General features: G+C 37.5%; 2 protein-coding genes and 1 pseudogene across 3 annotated transcripts in view; 1 reads left to right on the forward strand and 2 right to left on the reverse strand.

The window, feature by feature from the left end:
- Positions 1–786: 786 nt before the first annotated feature.
- LOC107742251 (E3 ubiquitin-protein ligase TRIM21-like) lies at positions 787–8,615 on the reverse strand (annotated as a pseudogene).
- Positions 8,616–12,282: 3,667 nt separating this feature from the next.
- On the forward strand, positions 12,283–18,338 carry syt5b (synaptotagmin Vb). The gene is made up of 9 exons (XM_016555154.1): positions 12,283–12,584; positions 14,295–14,495; positions 14,868–15,049; positions 15,420–15,518; positions 15,612–15,779; positions 16,593–16,760; positions 16,883–16,997; positions 17,213–17,346; positions 17,491–18,338. The coding sequence occupies exons 2-9, from the start codon at positions 14,327–14,329 to the stop codon at positions 17,698–17,700; spliced, it is 1,245 nt and encodes a 414-aa protein (XP_016410640.1). The 5' UTR covers positions 12,283–12,584; positions 14,295–14,326; the 3' UTR covers positions 17,701–18,338.
- Positions 18,339–18,552: 214 nt separating this feature from the next.
- Positions 18,553–22,007, reverse strand: part of cavin1b (caveolae associated protein 1b) — a 22,680-nt gene continuing 19,225 nt past the window's right edge. For both annotated transcript variants that reach the window (XM_016555152.1, XM_016555151.1), the window contains exon 3: positions 18,553–21,154. In XM_016555152.1, the coding sequence (XP_016410638.1) occupies positions 20,297–21,154 (858 nt within the window). In that variant the 3' untranslated portion in view covers positions 18,553–20,296. The remainder of the gene's footprint in view (positions 21,155–22,007) is intronic.

The following is a 22,007-nucleotide window of genomic DNA, read 5'->3' on the forward strand; positions in this document are numbered from 1 at the left end:
GCAGAAAGTTTCCTGTGAGGGGTAGGTTTAGGGGTAGGGTTGGTGTAGGGCAATAGAATATACGGTCTGTATAGTAGAAAAACCATTACGCCTATGGAGAGTCCCCACAAGGATAGCTGACCAGACATGTGTGCGTGTGTGTGTGCGTGTGTGTGTGTGTGTACCTGGTATTCCCTGCATTATGGGGACCAAACAAGGATAGTAATACCAGTACATTTTGACCTTGCAGGACTTTTTTCTGTGTGTGTGTGTGTGAGGGTTAGGGTAAGGGGATAGAAAATACAATTTGTACAGTATAAAAACCATTGCACCTATGGAGAGTCCCTGTAAACCATATACCAATGTGTGTGTGTGTGTGTGTGTATGTGTGTGTGTGTTTGTTTGTGTGTACCTGGTATTCCCTGCATTATAGGGGCCCAAACAAGGATAGTAATACCAGTACATTTTGACCTTGCGGGCACTTTTTTCTGTGTGTGTGTGTGTGTGTGTGTGTGTGTGTGTGTGTGTGTGTAAGATGCAAACTGTAAAAGATGCAAACTGCAAAAGTGCAAATTTATGTAATTAAATTCTACACATTTAATTACAAGTGATTGGGAAACTTTATTTATCTCTGAATCACAAATGTCACATTAAATCAAATCTGGAAAAAAACTGGTGTTCTCATTGCATCATTTAACTAATTGGATATACAGTTCATTCAACAAAAATCAATAAGCATATTTAAATAGAATAACAATTATCATCACTCTACATCAATTGTTTTAAATTTGACAATGTTTGCTCTGTTACATTTCTATTTTTGTTGATTGTCATTCTTTATATTGTTACAATATCGTATGTCTGATCCCCACTGTCAGTACTGACAGGTTGTATAACCAGTGGGGCATTGTTATTTCCTGTGTCATTCATGTCTGGGTTGAAGTAAGCCAGTAGGCTCTCGGTAAAGCACTGTCCAGTGAATGAGTAGATATGTGTGCATGCACTCGTATCATAAAATGTTACCTGACCTTTTTCGTAATCCACATATATACCAATTCTCTGTGGAAGAGTTTTTAGTGACAGAAGCACTGATTTACGGTCACAGGCCCTGTACTCGCTGCCCCCTCTCAGACAAACTGCCCAGTAACCATCCTGTGGGCTCAGTGTCACCAAACCCTTCCTGTTGACAGATTTCCTGGCCACTCCCAAGTCCCATGCTGTTTTACCTGAGACTCCAACTTCCCAATAAGTCCTTCCCCTTGAGATGGGCTCTCTCGACAGGACACATGGTGCTGTGTCAAAACGTTCAGCATTGTTTGGAACGCTGCATTCTTCGTTGCCGTCGGTCACGCACTTCCTGTCTGCAGACACCACCAACCAGGGGTTTGCTGTGTCAGGGTCAAGGGTCATATCCACTGCAAGAATCACATCAGGCAAAGTCATAGTAAGTTTTCTGAAAATAGCCGTGTATTATAGTGTATCCACATGTTTGACTGTAACGAAGAAATGTACCAGAACTGTAAGTGTTTGAGATATATTTATACGATTTTTAAAGATTAAAGTAAAGCTTCAAGATGGTTCAAAGTTTCAAATAAAGACTCTAATTTGTTAAAGATTCAAGGGGAAAAAATAAATGAAAAGATTCAAGATGATTCAAAGACTCAAGTAAAGATTCAAGATGGCTCAAAGATTCAAGAAAAGATTCACAATGGTTCAAGGACTCAAGATTATTCTAGGATTTAAATAAAGAGTTGAGATTGTTTAAAGGTTCGAGAAAAATTCAAATATTGTTCAAAGATTCAAGTAAACACTCAATATGGTTCAAAAATTAAAGATTCATGGTTCAGTGATAGGCTACAATAAAAAATAGATTGTTCAAAAGTTGAAGGAAAGATTCAAGATGGCTCAAAGACTCAAATACAGATTCAAGATGGCTCAAGGATTTAAAGTGTCATGAACAAAAAGATTAAATGATCTTAAAAGACTCAAGATTGTTCAAAAATTTTAGTAAGGATGGCTCTAAAATTAAAAAAGAGAGAGAGATTTTAATAGATCGGTTATAGTCAAAGTCCATATAAAATTTATACATCCATATCTTAATTATATTATAATACCTGCATACTCGGATATTGCCTCAAGTTCTGTGGGGGAAAAAAAATTCCCATCACATCCTTTGCAATTAGAATATTAACATTTAGTTATTGTTTTTAGCTGTCAAATGACAAAAAATAGTAACCTCTCTTTGTGACAGAGTATATTTGTGTTTTCAGTAGTTCTTCTGCAGCATTCAGGGTTTCTCTGAGCACCTCCAGACCCTGACGGGTGTGCACACTGACCTGAGACCAACTTTTACACTGAGGCACCTCACTTGGGCTACGGAAAGCCTGGGAGGGTCAAATGCAAATACTGTAATTAAAGTCATCATCCTGTGTCACAACCTTCAGTATTTGAATATTTTTTTCACTAAACACACTAAAGAATGTCCTAAATTCATACTGAAATATACTGTACATTGTTTTATTATTCTAAATGATCAACATGCACATCCAGCTGCTAAGCACAGAAGAGTAACCTGTATAAGGTGGAGGTGGTCTTCAGAACATGACAGCTTTTCCAGTTCAGAGTTTCTAGCATTCAGTTTAGTGATCTCCATCTCCAGCTCTTTAATGAGGCTCCCTATGTGTGTGTTTCATCTTCCTGAGCAGCTCAGACTGGCTCGTCTCAATAAACTGCTGCAGTGCAGTGAAGACCTCAAGACTGTATGCCATCTCTCTTTCTGTGTTCTCCTAAAAGAGAAATAGCAAATATCATGAAAGGCCTTGTGTGAAATGCATTCCTACTTTGGTAAGCTAATAGTATGAGATTCTTAAACACTTTAGGTGGCAGTTTTGTCATCTGTTTTAACATAATATTTAATTTGTAATGTGTTAAATATTTAAATATTTAAAAGCTTATGATTGATGTGACCTTTGTATGTTGTCTGCAAAGAACGTTTTGAACATAATTATAATTAAATTTTAGGAACTGGTAACTGGATCATTTGTTATTCATTTTTGATAAAAACACATAAAAAAATGTAAATGTAAAAATAATTTGCAGGCTCTTACTTTATTTAGTTTTATAGAGTGTCTGAGTTCCTCAACTTTACTCCATCTCTCCATAGTCATCCGCTTCAGTTCAGACTGTGTCTTTAATAACTGAGTCTATGAGAAAGACAGAGAAAATATGGATGTGCTCACAATTCTTTCTCATGAAAATGTATAAATTGCATGAGAGCAACTGTAAAACAAAACACATTAAAGGGGTCATATGATGCGATTTAAATTTTTCCTTTCTCTTTGGAGTGTTACAAGCTCTTGGTGCATAAAGAAGATCTGTAAAGTTGCAAAGACTAAAGTCTCAAATCCAAAGAGATATTCTTTATAAAAGTTAAGAGTCAGCCACGCCTACCTAAAACGTCTCGTTCTAACACGCCCTTGCTCTGGCCTGACAGGGCATCATCACAGTATGGTAGGGGCTTAACATTTCTGTCACACACTTGAGGTATTCGGCCAATCACAACATCATATGACCCCTTTAATAAAAAAGACTGTGTCCATACAGTAATGAAGATCTAATGATAATCAAGAATAATGATTCAAATTCAAATTTAATAATGCTTCTTTGATAATAAAAAATCATATGTGAAAGTACTTTGTAGTCTTTTTTTGTGTGTGTGAATTTTGACCCAGACAATGTCACGGTGTTGCCTACTGTGAGGAGCGAGGAGCAAGGAGACGTTGGAGAATTCACGAAGAGACAATATTTATTCATCCAAATAAGGGAACAAGGAACACACACGTAGGAATGGGGAATGAAGTATGGACAGCACGCAGGACTCAGGAAACACAGGGCTTAAATACAAATGGAACGTAATCAGGGAGAACGGAAACAGGTGGAGTAATTAATCAAAATGAATTACTCCAGATTACTTCTGGAATACCAGAAATCAAAAAACACAATCAGACATGAGGGAAGTACTAGGACACATGGTAAACACAGCACGTGGGGGAAGAAAACAAACACACAGTCCATGGGCGTGACATTACTCCCCTCTCCCTGAAGGTGCATCCACGTGCCACACAACATCGAATGGGGAGGGGGGGGGGTCGCTCTGGCCCTGGCCCTCAGGACAGGCTTACACGGGACGGCAGGCCTCCAGAGCGGTACCCGTTCCGGGACCCATGGCGGAGCAGGCAGTTCAGGGTGCCATGGTGGATCAGGCAGTTCAGGGAGCCATGGCATAGCAGGCAGCTCAGGGGGCCATGGCGGATCAGGCAGTTCAGGGAGCCATGGCGGAGCAGGCAGCTCAGGGGGCCATGGCGGAGTAGGGAACTCAGGGGGCCATGGCGTAGCAGACAGTTCATGTGGCCATGGCGGCACAGACAGTCGGCGGCCGGCCGGCGGGCTTGGCTTTGAAGCAGCCGGCGGACGTGAACATGGAGCGGCCGGCGGGCTTGACGACGCACTGGTTCTAGTCTTAACGGCGAGCCCACAGAACTCCCTGGCGTACTCCACAAACTGAACATTTCTGCGGGCTAGGACGGCGAATCTCACAGCAATTTCCATGATCAAGGAAGGGAAAAACAGAAAACAAAACACTTTCAACAAAGGAAACAAAAACGAGGAGAAGGGGCGCCGCTTACTGTTTGGTGCTGTCTTCTGTCACGGTGTTGCCTACTGTGAGGAGCGAGGAGCGAGGAACGAGGAGCAGTGTTGCCAACTGCTTTCAGTTTAAAGTAGCTAAAACTGGTAGCTAATTGTCACTAGATGACATCACAATGGCAAATTCACTGTTCTATATAAAGATGAAGGTAGATCTTTGGGCAAGATGAGAACTTAGATAAGGTTTGTCCAAGAAGTTGCTATATTTGTCCCTAAACTTTTGAAAAAAGTCTCAAAAGGGGCAGGGAAGTCGCTAAATCTAGCTACAAAGTAGCTAAATTGGTAACACTGACGAGGAGACGTTGGAGAATTCACGAAGAGACAATATTTATTCTTCCAAGCAAGGGAACAAGGAACACACACGTAGGAACGGGGAATGACGTTTGGACAGCATGCAGGACTCAGGAAACACAGGGCTTAAATACACATGGAACGTAATCAGGGAGAACTGAAACAGGTGGAGTAATTAATCAAAACCATGGAAACTAATGAGGGAACACCAGAAATCAAAGAACACAATCAGACATGAGGGAAGAACTAGGACACATGGTAAACATAGAGCAGGTGGGGGAGGAAAACAAACACACAGTCCATGGGCGTGACAGACAGGTTCTTTGTGTGGTCACCCATTTATAACTATTTTTTGTGTCATTTATGAAGCATGTTTGTTTTCAGATTCAGATCAAGTCAGATCAAATACAAATCAACTGAAGCGTAAAATCCTTGCATTTGAAATTTGACAATTTTGCATGTTTGTAAAATCTATCTATCTATCTATCGATATTATTATTATTATTATTATCATTATTATTATTTTAATCCTGTTAAATTTTGTTAAATCCTGAATTGCTGAATTCCCTGTGAATAACAAAATCCTCAAAATGCGAAAGAGAGATCCAGCAAGTTGTGAATGGAAATTACCACAAAAGCGATAAGCACTGATGGCACACTCCCATTAATCCTTGCAAATAATATTTAGCTCACTGCACTAATATGCTTAAAAATATTATCTATAATATATTATATTATACCATTGCTTTTGCTTTGACTAAAATGGCAATCATTCACTGGACTTCCGGCTTCGCTACTGTTTGGATGCTCTTGCTTACTGCTCCGCGCTTTGCTCCCTGTTTATGTACTTTACTCAGATTTTTCTAAGATTTTAAATTCAGCAGATCAGCACAGTGCTCAAACAGCACATTTTTGGCAAAAACACTAAAACTAAAAACTTTACTGGACTGGAATAATACTATGAAAAAGAAGACTCTTTGCCTCCCACTGCCAGCAGCTTACATTCCGGAGATGGGAAAACACAGCTGCCTACATTCAAACAGACGAGAAAGAAAATGCCTCTTGTGGAATCTACTTGCTGCATGAACTGCCACAAGCTTCTACAAAGGATTGCGGTTCTTTAAACAAAGTTACTTGCTGGACTTCCAAAACAGGTGGAACACACAGCAGATCGTCATCACGGACCCCCTCAGCATGCAGCCGGTGAGTCCTGTGAATCTCAACAGTTTATATCAAGTGTAGAGGAGCAAGCCGAAACTGATTTACAGACTAATCGATGGTTCGGATCAGCCAGCAGCTAACATCGCTACTAACAGGCGCTCAAGGTTGAGCAGACAGCGGCATTCAGCTCAGAGTGCAGCCGAGCCCAGGCCTCTGATAGTGGGTGACTCCATTATCAGAAACATCATTAGCAGGACTACAACTACATGCTTTTTTTCCTCAAGCAACCGTCTCTGATGTAAACAAAGAACTTCTGAACATTCTAATGAAGCACAAAACTGCAAATCGAATCATCATCCATGTGGGGAAGAATGATATTCGGCTATCTTTTCTGGGGCCATAGAGAACTGTTTAAACTGGATGGCCTCCACCCAAACAAACTTGGTGCAAGAGTGCTAAAGGGCAATATCTATTTCTCCCTCCGTCATACTTCAGTACTGTGTGCCAATCCACTAAACCTGAATGGCACACACACACCTGGATAAAGTATGATTGACCACAGGACTTCATATCAGCTTCCGAGTCATCATGTGGTTGACACATCCCACAAGGACACTGATAACACCACGCAGCCAAAAGAACCACTGCTCATGGACAACATCCCGCCTGAGCCCTGCCCACAGAGCTCATCACAGACAGACTGTGACGTACTACAACAACTCCAAGACTCAGCACCCAAACATGGCTAGAAGACAGCTGCGGTGCAACAGTCCTCAATGAAACAGCCCCTCCTAACTTTACTTTTATAAGTGTCTGCAGGACTGTTTGGAGAGGTGGAGGTGGAGGTGTAGCTGCTCTATTTAAAGATGTCTATCAATGCAAGCAAGTGTCATTTGGTCAGTACTTGTCTTTTGAATATCTAGGGATTGTGTTGAAAGGTGCTCCACGCATTCTGTTTATTATTATTTACAGGCCTCCAAAATACTCTCCAGCCTTTGTTGAAGAGTTCACAGAACTGTTATCAATGATTTCCTCAGAGTTTGACGGTTTTGCTATTGCAGGGGACTTTAATATTCACATAGATAATGCATAAATCAAAACTACAAAAGAAATTATAACTGTTTTAAACAATTTTGACCTGATTCAGCATGTGCATGGACCCACACACAATCGAGGACACTCTCTATATTTACTCATCAGTAGAGGTCTGAACATTTCATCCATTGTTATTAAGGATGTAGCACTATCTGATGACGAGACTCAAAACTCACCTGTTTCGCTGTGCATTTACTGAATGAGCACTGTGCTATGTCCGAACTGATTGCATGTATAATCATTTTCTATTCTTAACTGTTTTAATTCCTTTTAAATCAATTTTTTAAATAATTTTAAACGTTTAAACAGAAGATTAAAGTAAGTGCTGTGAAGGTAAAGAGAATGTGGGCAAAGAAAGAGAAGTTTGTTGGTTAATCAGTTGAAAGTAGGACCTCTGAGTTCTATTTGTTTGGTTTATGATGGTCAAAGTAAGTAGGGGGTGAAGTAGTGGAATAGTTAGGTATTTTGGGAGGATTTTCCACTTAGTGGGGAAGAGGTTGAACAAAGCTTGAGAATGTTTGTTTGTGTTAAGAGCACATCACTAACAGTAGGTTTTTAAATTCCTTGTTTTTATTGTTGTGATTATTTTTTTAATGATTATTTTACTTCCTTTCCTTTTTTTTTATTGTTGTGATTCTTATTTTTTTTTAATGATTATTTTACGCACTTTGAATTGCCATTGTGTATGAAATGTGCTATATAAATAAACTTGCCTTGCCTTGCCTTAAAAAATATTATCTATAATATATTATATTATACCATTGCTTTTGCTTTGACTAAAATGGCAATCATTCACTGGACAAGTAGCAAACCTTTCTCTCTGTCCATTCTCTCTCCACTGGTATTGTGTGGTGTGTGCTGTGTTCTGTATTCATGCACAGCACACAAACAGCAGACTGGTCATATCTGCAGTAAAGCTCCAAGGGTCTTTCATGTATCCTGCAGATTCGCTTGTCCATCCGCTGCGGCTGCACCAGCGTGTGCTTGGTGAACCTGGAGGTGTGGGAAGTCACATGAACCTCACAGTATGACGCCACACACACCAGGCATGATTTTACAGCATGGGACGCTTTCTCCAATGTGCACATGTCACATAAAACATTGTCTGATGCAACTGGACGATACTCTGACGACCTCTGACCCTTCTGCTTGCGGATTTGCTTGGCCATCTCATGGGCAAAAGAATTTTCGCGGAGCTCTGGTGTTTCCTGGAAAACTGTGGAGCATTTGGGGCAATGGGAGGAGCCAGATGCTGTCCACTGTGCAAGGATGCATGACTGGCAAAACGTATGGCCACATGGGAGGGACACAGGATGGGTGAAAACATCTAGACAAACTGAGCACTGGAACAACTCCTTAGACAGAAGTGGGGTTGAGCATGACATCACTAGGGTGGATAAACAGGGTAGAAAAACACAGTGATATCATAAATAATTGGATGTGTTTAGAAACCAGGACAAATAACAAGAGGAATCTAAACACAAATGGGGTGGAAGTTTTTACATGTGGCTGCTGCCATTAAATACAAACACTGACTAAATGACTAAATCGCTAAAGTTAGCAATCACTAAAATTACAGTTAATAGTGACAATATTTATTTCCACATTATAATCCCCTTTAAATTACATTCAGAAAGCACCAGAATCTATGATTTTCTTTAAAATAAATACACAAACACACACTCACACCAACATTCTTAACCATTCCAGAAAGAATATTTGGTGGAAAAGACTCATTCTGAACCACTGTACATCTCAAAAGAGTATATGATTGTCCGCATTTACACATAAAAAATGCCTTTGTGGTGTTCAGAAAGTTGGCCCATCTAGTCATGACGAGGTAATAAGAAAGAACAGCATACAGGCATCATTTACAGTAGGGACAGATGGGACATGTCCCATGGGACACGTTTTTATTATATCTGCGTGTCATAATGTGTGGTAATCCAGTGCTGAATTTGATATTATATATGTCACAACTGTGGCAACTTGCTATTCAGCAAAATCAATAAACACACACACACACACACACGTTTACTTAACTATCTAAATGGGGACATTCCATAGGCGTAATGGTTTTTATACTGTACAGACCGTATATTCTATCGCCCACCAACCCTACACCTAAACCTACCACTTCCAGGAAACTTTCTGCATTTTTACAATTTAAAAAAAAACGTTGTTTTCTTTATTTTTATACCAGTTTTACAAATGAGGACGTCCCCAAAGGGAGGTTTTTGGAGATTTTGTCAGATTTAGGTCACTTTTGGGTACAAGTTTGTCCCCAAAATCTGGTTAAGTAGGTACACACACACACAAATGTTTCCGATAAATATCCACTGATGTATATGCATTTGGTTTATTAAACCAAATAGTTATATAAGGGCAGATTGTTACCTGGAAACCTATGTATAATATTAATTTGTATAATTCTATTTAGTGTACTTTAAATCTTAAATGTGTATATTGTACTTGCAGATAATATTAATGAAATAAAAGACCCCTTAAGTTTTTTTTAAGAAACATGAAAGTGTTTCACTTAAGTACACTTTTAAAAAGTGCACTTTATAATGTCAAATTAAAAAGTTTTACTTTGCAGTACATTTTGTTTCATAATTTTCAATGATCTTGTTTTAAAGATTATTTTGTGTTGTTGACTATATTAAAGCACATAAAATAGTAACTGATTATAATTTTAACGGTAGTGTCTTATTCTTACATTTAAAGTTACTAAAATACTAAATTACAACTTTACTACAAATGTTTAATTACAAATACTGTATATTTCAATATATATCATACGTGCTTCAATAAAAATGGCAAGTATATTTTAGTTGATCATATGTAAAACCAAAGACAATAGTACAAAAATGTTCAATTAATTTTAATTAACATGCAATTAAGTGTCCGAAATCATTACATTAATTTGGGAATAAGTATATTCTTTTAATGTATATTTTGTCCGTAATAAGGACTCTTTTGCAAAGGAGAATATTTGCACAAAGCATTGTATGAATACACTAAACAAACCACATCAAAAAAGCCTTTGAGACTGGCTCATGATGTGGGTGTGTGTTCTGTCTTTTGTTCATTTATGCATTTGTTAGAAATAAAGAAAAAAATATCTGTGAACATCTTGTGAATTCTGCTTTCATTAGTGTTTCATGTTTACAGTTTCATCTTGTTGCCTTATCACTAAACATTCCCCAAAAGGTCAAAGTCCAGTAGGCAGGTAAGCACTATATTCGTGTAGTGCCCAAGAAATAATTTACACTTGTTAATTTCATTGAGTATCTATAGGTAAATCATGAGTAAATTAAGATTTCTCAAGTAGCCATGCCATGTAATAAACATTTGTAACACAACTCTTACCTGTCAGAAAAGGTGTTTCAGTCAGGAAGCAGAAAAGCTATGTTTTCGCCAGCAGCTGAATGACAATTGTAAGTGATTGTGAGGTTTAACCCCACCTCTTTTGGCAGGGATGGGATCCTGCTCCATGGAACTGTTGAGTTAACCCTTTCAGTAACAATAAAGGAAGGCTGTTAAAGGCAGAAAAGGTGTGTATATCTTAAAATAAGGTATTTGAGCTTGAGATTGTCTTACACTCATCTCTTATTCAGTGGCAGAACAATATAAGGCTCTGTCTTATCACATTTTGAAGCACACAAGATAATATTAAAGTAAATAATGCTTCTACTTGCAATACTAAAAAAAAAAACATGTTGCCATGTATTTATATATATATATATATATATATATATATATTTGTAATTACACATTTGTAATAATGAAGTTGCAATTTAGTACATTAAAATGTGTTCATTTTAAATGTAATATCAAATAACACAGTATAGTTCAAGTTATAATCAAGTACTTTACCTGTGCTGTAGTACAGTATGTTATTCAGCACATTAAAAAGTGACTCTAAGTCACGTGTCTTTTAGTAGCATTTTAGTTATACATGCCTTTTTACAAATGTATGGCATTAGTGCTAAAGCAGACACTTCAAAACACCTCAAACAAATTCTAACTTCTGAAAATAAAACCGATTTTAATGTATTTGATAACTTTATGTTATGTTGCAGATGCCAGTACTTTGTCCTAAGATCAACATCTAGAAGATTTTTAAATATTGAATTTAGATTATTAAGGTGGTGAGCCATTTTGTAATAAATAATTTAAAAAGTACCACATATCCCCCAAAACACAGCATGAAAGTATTGTTAAGAAATAAATAAAAATTATAGATCTTTGTATTTTCATTATTTATTATTTTTTATACAATTGCACTGTAAATCACTCTGTAACACCAGGAGTGTAAAGTGTGCAAGAGGAGAATATGAGGGTCGATTGTACTTCTTTTTCACAAGTGTCCGCTAAATGAATATCTGTAAATGTAAATTACAATTCATGTAAATGTTGTTTAAAAATAATAGCCTATAATTGGCAGTGCTATCCAACCAAACCCCTTGGGTATCATTCAATAGCACATCATAGAAAAGATGAGCAACTGAAGGCCAAGAACAAAGATACAATCCACCCAGCCCAACCCAAAATATGCCTATTATGCTCAGTATACGTATACTATAAACTGCAGAAGCAACAATAGTATAGTAGTATGCACTGAACATACCAAAAGCCTCTGCACTAAACAAGGCTACCATACACGGCCGTAGCAGTTCTTGTGCCATATCAAACCCCAATGTACAAAACTGGCATACAAAAGTAGTACATTTAGATCAATAGCAGTGTCGAAATTATCAAAACGGATTGGTTTTAAATGACTGAACATGCTTAGCAAGAATACTTTCTGATTTATTGATTGAAAAAAAATGCAAGTGTAAGCTGTGTTCAAACAGATTATCAGGGCAGAAAGGCTATTTTCATCCACAACGTGTCCCAGATGGGAACAATGATGTCGAGCATGATGTTTTATGTGGATTAGAGGGGCAGTTGATGGGCAGTAGTCACATAAATAAGAGCTCTCAAAGGAAATGAACACAAGATTAACATATCACTGGGGAGGAAAAAATGTTTTTTTTTTTTTTTTTTTAGTACAGTAACATACCTGAATTAAAGGCAGAGGCGTGGTTTATGTGAATTTATGGAGAAACCTTCTAACTGCATAACAGATGTGATGGGGAGGGGGAGAGAGATTAGTGGTGCTTTAATGATTTGAAAGCACTTGAGTTTAAAGCTGATGGGGATAGGGTTAAACCACCAGTACCATACTTATCACAATATACACACATCAGCATGTCTGGCTGAGGGCTGCTGGGAAAACAACCATCGTCTTAATGTTAATTTAGGAAGGTATTTCCCACCCAAGATATCCGGAGGTATTCATTTATCAGGTATGTTGCAATCTTTTTATTTTTTTTTTCTATACAGAGACATGCTTTCATTTTATATCACACTTTAGCAGACCTGACAGGACACACATCAGCAATATGCACATTATCGGGGCAAATTGTTTCAGTTTTGTGAAATATGTCATTTCAATGCGTTTGTGTGTTACCATCGTAACCTGTTGCTGAAAACGAGCGCGAATGACGCGCGCATTCCTGCGAATGCAGCCTGTTTACATTTACCACAGCATTCACAATTGTAATTAACTTTTATTTGGAAGCGATATGTATTTCATGCAGAAATGTAGAATCTCACGAAATGGATTGCATTTGATATGTAAATATTACAATGGAGCTAAAAGAAAAAGGTAGGCTATCATCAGCTGAGAAACATAACGTGTGAAAATATGCCAAAAATAATCTTGGATAAAAAGCCCAAGCTAGTGATAGTGTAGATGAAGGGTTGCAGTGATTTGTGACCCAGGTACTTTTATTATAGACCTAGGCTATATTTTAATTACATGTAAGTAAATTACAAGCTTGTAAAATACAGTAGTTCACAAATGAATCGTGATTGGAGCAGTCCTCACAATTTACAAATTCCCTCACGATTTTGGAAAGCATTTGAACTTCCTACTTTGCCCTACTATCCCAAACAATATTTTTTGATAGAATTTTAACCAAAGTTGGTCCTTATACAGAGGGGCTTTAGCCCAGAACATGTGGTCTTATTACCCAATAAAATCACATTAAGCCAAACTTAAAATTCTTTCTGGGTTTTTCATTAGTTCCATGAATCTGCATAAATCTGAAAACAAAATTAGACATTGCATAAAGAACTCATGCACAAAGAACATTTTGCAGTGTGTGTTGGTGAACAGGTATTTAGGATGGTACTGAGGTGTTGTTTCTTTTCATTTAGTGTTTTGAGAAGATCTAAATGAAGCGTTAATGAATGAACGAGTCAATCAATGCAGGGAAGAAAGCTATAATTTCTCAAAGAGTTGCCTTGTTTATCTGAGTTATCTGAGCTTTGGTTTTATTTTTCCCCCATAATCTCGTTAAGCATGGGAGAGAGAAAGAGAGAGAGACATTGACCAGTAGAGATGGGGGTGGATGGTGGTATGGCAGAGGAGGGTAAATACACCATGGATTAGAATCAGCCATGTTTGTCTTCTGGCTTTAGGGAACATATACATGCACTGATACACATACACATTTGTACTGTGATGAATATACACAAATTATGATTTCAGGATGTATTAGATGTGAACCGAATTCTCAGCCTTTGAATGTGTGAAATAGACTGTATAGAGGATCCATGTACAGTACAGAATTAGACATAACTGTATAAGATCTATGATTTGAGCTGCTTTTAGCACTGACTCTTATGCTGTCATGTTTCCAAGGAAACAGTTTCTCTTTGCCAATTAAAAAAAGTACCACAATTATATTCTGTGCCGAGAATAAATATTGTTGTTCAGATAAATATAGAGAAAATATAAATATTTGTTTTTATTTGTTACTTCTACAGTTATTCACCTTTCTTGAGAAAAAAAAATATCTTCAAACCAAGCATCAAGAATGACTTTGAAGAGTTCCTTTTCTAAAGATTCTAAAGATGATATTAAAGACATTTCTCATTTCTTGACAGTTTTTCTGAGATTTTCTGAACAGTGTACTCCATACATCCTCTTTTTGTGTTGTTATTTTCAGGCTGTGCATTGGATTCTTGACACAGAGCTGGCATGAGGTTTGTGGACATGGGTGTCCGTGTTCGGCGGACTGCTGAACCAGTAGAACCAGAACCTGAACCACAACCAAAACCAGAACATAAGCACCATCCTGCTCATCCAACTCATCACAACTATGAACACATGAAGAACAAGTTCATGAATGAGCTGGAACATCTTCCATGTAAGTATCTACATTTGGCCATATATTAACATAAACGAGTAAAAAGGATGTAGATGAAGATAAGACAATTTATTATAAATAATTCTATTAAGTTCAACTCGCTGCACTTTATTTCATTAAAATACACTGATTTTGTTGTGATTGTGTAACCTCACAGGACACAAAATCATTCTTCATTTTCATTTATTCTCTGAGTCATTATCTGCATTTGATGAGAAGCCAGATTACATAAATGGAGCACTTTGATTCATAATTTTTGTTCAGCTTTACAGACGATGGTGATGTGACACAACACTAAGCGACTATTGTCCTGTGTGATTTATGTCCTGTACCTGTTTCCATGGAGACTGACCAGCTTTCTGTTCTCCATAGTGCCGATGTGGGCTGTAGGAGCCATCGTGGTCGTGGTTCTCGCCCTTGTGGCTTGTTTTACATTTTGCATGTTCAAGAAATGCTTTGGCAAGAAGAAGAAATCCAAGAAGGCTCGAGAGAGGAAGAGAGCAGGACAGAGAAAAAAAGAAGGGACTGAAGGAGAGGGTGAAGGAGAACAAAAGGTGCAAAAAGAAATACACAAATATAACCTAAATTTTAAATTTTTGTTAATTTTATTTCATCATGGTTTGCTATAAAAAAGAAAACACCCACTAGCCCATTAGTTAATATTAGTTAATGCATTAACTAACAAAGAGTAAGACATTTGTTACTGTAATTATTCATATGTGTTCATGTTATTAACTAGGCTTAATAAATGCAAAGTATTTTTACAGTTAGTTCATGTTAAATAATGTAGTAACTAATGCTAACAAATGGAACCTTATTGTAAAGTGTGACAATAAATAAATAAATATATGTATGTGGCAAAATAAAAACCTTTATAGCTAGTAATGAACATACTGCATATAATATAACTATTCATCTTTGCAGGAAGAAGGAGAAAAAAAGGAGGGAGACGTGCAAAAAGAAGAGCAAGAAAACCTTGGAAAACTGGAATTCTCTTTGGATTACACCTTCACTGATGCTCAGGTGCCTAATGTATTAAAAGTACTGTAATAGGTAGAGACGTAATGATGTCATTGTAACAAGAAACATGGAACATGTCTAATTTTCTGTCAACAGCTGATAGTTGGAGTTCTTCAGGCTCAAGATCTTCCCGCTATGGATATAGGCGGTACATCCGACCCATATGTGAAAGTTTACTTGCTTCCAGACAAGAAGAAGAAGTTTGAAACCAAAGTCCAGCGCAAAAATCTGTGCCCTGTGTTTAATGAGACCTTCATCTTCAAGGTTTTTTTTGTTCAATGTTTTGTTTGTTTATGAAGTACGAAGCCAGGTTCTGACTTACAGTATGTACATGATGAGTCATGTTTGTGTTGCCGTTAACGTGGTCGTCCAGTATAATTCGTAACATTTTATTGCCTGTAGTTTTGTCTTTTGAGTGTTCTGGCGTCTGTTTAGTTCCACCTGCAGTTTGTTTGTCTATCTCTCTCTCTCTCTCTCAGGTTTTGTGTCAGGGTTTTGTCTCCTTGTGTGGCATCCTAAGTTCCCAGAAATCCCTGCTTCCCTACAATGGTTTTGTCATTAATTTTTTGATTGACAGCTATCAAGGTATCACTGAGGTTATATACGTTTTTGAAGGAATAGTTCACTTAAAAATGAACTGATATTTTCATACTTATTATAATCATTCTAAATTATTTATCATGTTGTTTCAAACTATGCAACTGTTCTTTACAAGAAAGAAAGAAAAATTGAATTAAAAAAAGGAAAAAATTCTCATGTCTGTTACACGCTCAGCATAAACTGCCTTTGTATGGAAAAGAGCTGCATAAACATTATGCAATTTTGAAACAACGTAAAGGTGACTAAATAATGGCAAAATACCAGTATATTTTTGAATGAGTTATTCCTTTAATGACCTGTAACAGGAAGCATTTGTTCTCTTTTGGGCTTGTCTGCAGTTTAGAAAAGACATCTCAATGTTTTATTACCATGTATTAACATTGGAAAGCTGATTTACACAAATTGCCAATACACTAATTTTTGCTAATTTGTTTCTCTCACATTTTCTTTGTTCCTGCCTCTTATCATGCATTATAGATTCCCTATGCTGAATTGGGTGGTAAAACTCTGGTGCTTCAGGTGTTTGATTTTGATCGGTTTGGTAAACATGATGTGATCGGCCAGATAACGATTCCCATGAACTGTGTGGATCTCGGACAACCGCTGCATGAATGGAGGGATCTCGAAAGTGGAGAAAAGGAGGAGGTACATTTTATTTTCTGTCAATATTTGTGTTAGCATGTCTGACTTAATTTCTCAGGTATACCATCATTAATTCCTGGATATTTGATGTGTTCCTGTGATCGGTCTTTCTTTCACTTCAACAGGAGAAACTTGGAGACATTTGTATTTCTCTGCGTTATGTGCCCACTGCTGGTAAACTCACCGTCAACATAATGGAGGCCAAAAATCTAAAAAAAATGGATGTTGGTGGTTTATCAGGTACAACTCAAAAGTGAATTTAAATATTTCAATTACATTTGCACTATGCCATAATTGTGATGCCTTTTTTTTTAAATGTGGAAAATGCTAATAATTGAGAATGAGCAGGTGTGTTCAAACTGACTGGATAATAAATTCAATTACAGTTTGCTGTATGTTTTCTTGTAATTTTTTTTCCACTTGTGATTTTTCATTTCAACTACTTCCTGTGTCAGATCCGTATGTGAAGATTGTGTTACAGCATAACGGAAAGCGTCTGAAGAAGAAGAAAACTACAGTTAAAAAGAACACACTGAACCCATACTTTAATGAGAGCTTCAGCTTTGAGGTCCCATTTGAACAGATTCAGGTGATGTGCGATCATTCTTACGTCTGATATAGCCTATATTGTGTCTATTATTGTACGTGTACAAATTTGAAAGGGCATTTTATTCATGTCCATAATGGAATAAATGCATGTTCTAAAGTCCAAACCCACTTTATCCTAATGCAGAAAGTCCAGCTCCTCATTACTGTGTATGACTACGACAAGCTGGGAAGCAACGACCCTATTGGCAAAACCTTTATTGGTTATGGCGCCACAGGTGTCGGCTTACGCCATTGGTCGGACATGCTGGCCAATCCCAGACGTCCAGTGGCCCAGTGGCACACGCTTCAACTGGAGGAAGAGGTGGAAGCAGCTTTGAAAGCGCCACATCGCTAAACATCGTCATGGTAACAAGTGGGTAATATACCCAGAGTATACATCACATCCAGGGCAACAGTGAATCATCCACCTACTGCGCAACTTAGTGAATGGCATTGATAGGCACTGCATGCATCAGCTTTACTAGCATGACCAGTGATCTTTACAGTTTATGTTTCGTGGAAGCTTAGCATTGCTGAGTTATAGTTTCACGCATATTGTTTTCTCTCCCGAGGTTATTTTGTGTTACGTGAAGATCGTCTTGATTTGTTATGAGTTGTATAACTAAATACATGTGGTTATGTTTGGAGTAGATGTGTTTTCTTTATGGTAGCTGTCACTCTGCATGGTTTTGTAAGTTATTTTTGTGTTAAAGACGTGATGATGAATTGTTGCTAATTTTGGTGAGAGTTAAACCAGTACAGACAGTATGTCAGCGATTTTTGGCAAATATAAAATGAGATAAGAATTAAAATCTTCTCTTCTGCATTTAATGAATAGCTATGCAAATGACAACAGTTAAAATGGTTATATTTATATGAATTGATTGCTATTGTCAAAACAAGGTACAGATTTATTTTGTTCCACTTTTGTATTCCCAATGCTAAACTCACTTTGTGTTTGAAAATGCAAATCAAATTAAACAGATGTATCATTTGTTTCTTGTGTGCACTCTATTTAGGCACATTTAAGTCTTTCGAAAATCAAAGGTATATGTTTTTCATGTACAGTAAACAATATGATATTATGAACATAATTTGTTGCATAATTTGCTTGTAAGTATGCAGTACAATACAACAATACAGTGTAAAAAATAATACATTAATTTTGATCAGATATCAAAATTATGTAGTGTGTAGCACTCGTGTATTGTGAAGCATGGTTGCTTTTATTAACACATTAGTGGTTAAGACTGACATTACAAGAGAATATTCATATGCATCATCGGCTACACAAGCAAAAATAAAACAAACAAAAAAGAAACTGATTAAAGCAGAGTACATTTTTGTGATATGCTATGATGATACTATCTAAACATTGAGGAGAATGAAATTAACACATCAGAGAAATAAATGATTGTGCTCTAAGTAATAGCAGTGATTCATTATTCATTATATGTGTTTCACTTAAGATCAGAGATGCTGATGACATTAGCTGTAGCTTGTTGCTGCTCATACCTGTTACGCTTTAACTTTGTAACTTTTGTGCTCTTAGGTCAATAAATGAGGCTAAGGGTTCATCACTCATTGGCCCATTACAACCACACATGTCCACCAGAGGACGTGCAAATGTTACATAAACAGTAGTGTTAAATGGGTAAAGAGCACTGCTGCCTATGTTGAGCAAGCCTGCAGTGCCATTCTGAAGATCATTTTATAGACATTTATACTTCGTTTTATCATCTGTTTTGATAGTTTCCAGTAAAAATCATGCAAAAGGACAAAAACATGTAGTCACATAATAATTTTTGATGTTTAAATGTGGTTTCGTATTCTTCTTTCTAATACTATTTACTATTTGTCTAATTTATCACATTGAGACCAAAAAAAATCAGTGTAACAGTTTGACTTTAACAGAAATGTAACATTATTCATTCAACTCTAAGATATATAAAAGATATATAAAAATGAGCCCTTAGAAGCAATACTTCAGGTTTTCTTATCTTGGTTTGTTCCTCCACCTTCTATGAAAAGTGAAGAACAGTCTGTAGCTCTACATGTGAGACTAGAACAAGATAAAATAATTGGTCTCAATTTATATTAGATTGCCTTAACTACTACGTACTTAACAATTTGATGCAATATTTTTATCATTTCATTTGCAGTTACACTGTTAACTGTAACCCAACCCTTACTCCTTAACCTATCCACACCCCAAACTCATGAGCAGTAAATGTGGGAATGTGGTTACACAGTAGATCAAGACAATGTCTTGTAGGCATTCAATGAAGGCCACCTAATATAGTGTGACCAATTAATCTTCTAGAACAAAAGAACTACCTGCCAACAAGTATGTTGTTCATTTTATCAAGCCATCTGTCTGTTATCTGTTTCATAGAGTTGCAATTTTATGTTCATCCTGTCCGTCTAGCACAATAATGTTCCCAGATACCATGTTGCATCTTATTGATTGGCACGCCTAGTCTTACCAAACAAGATTCACTCAAGGAACTAAGTTACTTGAACTAGTACAGTAAATCTCTCTCTCGCACATACGTTAGGTGAATAGAGTCACCCTAAATTTGAAACATTCTGCTGATAGAAAAGATGCAGATACACACATGCAAACAGACACATTCACATTCTCCTGCAGAATCCAATATCTGGACTAGCAGTACAGCACACATGCTCAGGGTGCCTTACACACTAGAGGTTATGCTATGTCAGAGAATGCTGCAAACACTTTAATGGAGATGGTGCTCTGCGAAGATGTAGAGGAACAACCTCTTTAGGCATCAGTTCATTGATTAGCATCTCAGAGAGTTGAGCTTTCAGAAATCAAATTTGCTGTATTGACATTTGATATCAAACTGAGCCTTCCATACTGTCCTACCAATCAAACATTCTGTTACAAGCTTCTCTAATGTGTAAGCACCCAAATACACACACAAACACTAATCACTATCTCTGTCATGGTCTTCCACTAACACCAGCTCTTCTCCCCTCTCCAGTAGCGCTCTCATCTCAGGGCTATCTTCTGTCTCGTCGTCGTCGTCTTCCTCCACCATCTCGCCATCTTCCATCTCCATCTCCTCATCTTCTATTCCCTCCATCACTGCATTCTCCATCTCCTCTGCTTCCCCACCGACTTCCACCATCTCGGTTCCCTGGATCTCCACTTCTCCTTCACGGATCTTTTTCACATGGAAGGTGAACGGTGGAACCTTGTAGACAGCCGTTTTGGAGCGAGCATAGATGGTGTGTTCAGGAGTGAAAGACTTCACCATCTTCTTCTGCGAGGACTTTAGCTTCTCCTTGTGCTCGGGGTTCACAGACATCCGATTGCCGAGTTTGCCCATCTTTTTCTCAATGTTGTGACGTGTTTTCTCCAGGTTCTCCCTGGTCTTCTGTTTGGTCTTCTCAAGATTCTCCTTGGTCTTCTGCCTGGTTTTTTCCAAGTTCTCTTTGGTCTTCATGCGAGTTTTCTCCAAGTTCTCTTTGGTCTTCTGTTTGGTCTTCTCCAAATTCTCCTTGGTCTTTTGCTTGGTTTTCTCCATTTTTTCCTTGGAGAAAACAGTTTTGATGTTCTGGACGCGTTGCAGGCTGCTTCGTTTGATGCGCTCTGCTCGAGACTCCTCAATGGTCTCCTCGATCTCCACCTCCTCTTCATCTGAGGACAGGTCCAGATTGACTTTCTCTTTGTCTTCTCCTCCTTCCTCTGCTTTGTGTTCACCTTCAGCTTCTCCTTCCACAGGCTCTGGAAACTTCATGGACTTGGCCACACTAACTTTTGAAGGTATTTTCGCTTCATCCTGCAGAGAGACACCAAAATAATAATGTAATTCACAGCGATGAAGGCAAGCTGATACACATTCCTCAAAACATTTGTAAATTGACTTTCTTCATCTAGATACAAAAATGAAGAAAATCTGTGGGGGGTCCCTTTTACTCAGGCTATAACTTAATGAAAAAAGCCCAACTACCATCTACTGTACCAGCATGCTACCATTATGCAAGAACCACTAATACTTTCTGCTGAAAATGCCATCTATTTTGTCCATGGTTGTATCTCTCTTTAAGGAAATGAGAAATTAATAAGCCTCCTCTGCCAAAAGCGTGTAACAGATCTCCAAACTAAGCACTGCCAAAACAATCAATGTCCTGTCTTCATTTATCCCATTTAATGGCCCTATTGTTCAGTATCCATGCTAACATTAATGATGACCTTACACACATTCACAAAAGCACACTCACCCACATGCTGAATTTACAAAAAGACCATTATTAGATAGAGCATTTCATTTCACTGGGGTCACTGATATGATTTTATGATGTTTGTAGGAGGACTAACATTTTATTATGCACTTATAGGGTTTGTATCATTTTAAAGGTCCTTCTAAGAGTTACCTTGTGTATGCCTCATTAATGCCAACTTCAACAGGGAATTCCTGAGGCAAACCTTTACTATTTGTAACGTCAAACAAGCATGTGCATATGAAAGAGTTATCTTAAAAGGGTCCTATTATGCTCTTTTACAAAGTCTTGATTTTGTTTGGGGGGTGTACTAGAACAGGCTCTCATACTAGGTTGTTCGAAAAACACATTATTTTTCACATATTTTACATTATTACAACACCTCTCTCCCCAGTCTGGCATGAACGGCTC

The sequence above is a fragment of the Sinocyclocheilus rhinocerous genome, unplaced genomic scaffold (assembly GCF_001515625.1).
Source record: "Sinocyclocheilus rhinocerous isolate Xijiao unplaced genomic scaffold, SAMN03320098_v1.1 scaffold286, whole genome shotgun sequence".
Classification (NCBI taxonomy): Eukaryota; Metazoa; Chordata; class Actinopteri; order Cypriniformes; family Cyprinidae; genus Sinocyclocheilus; species Sinocyclocheilus rhinocerous.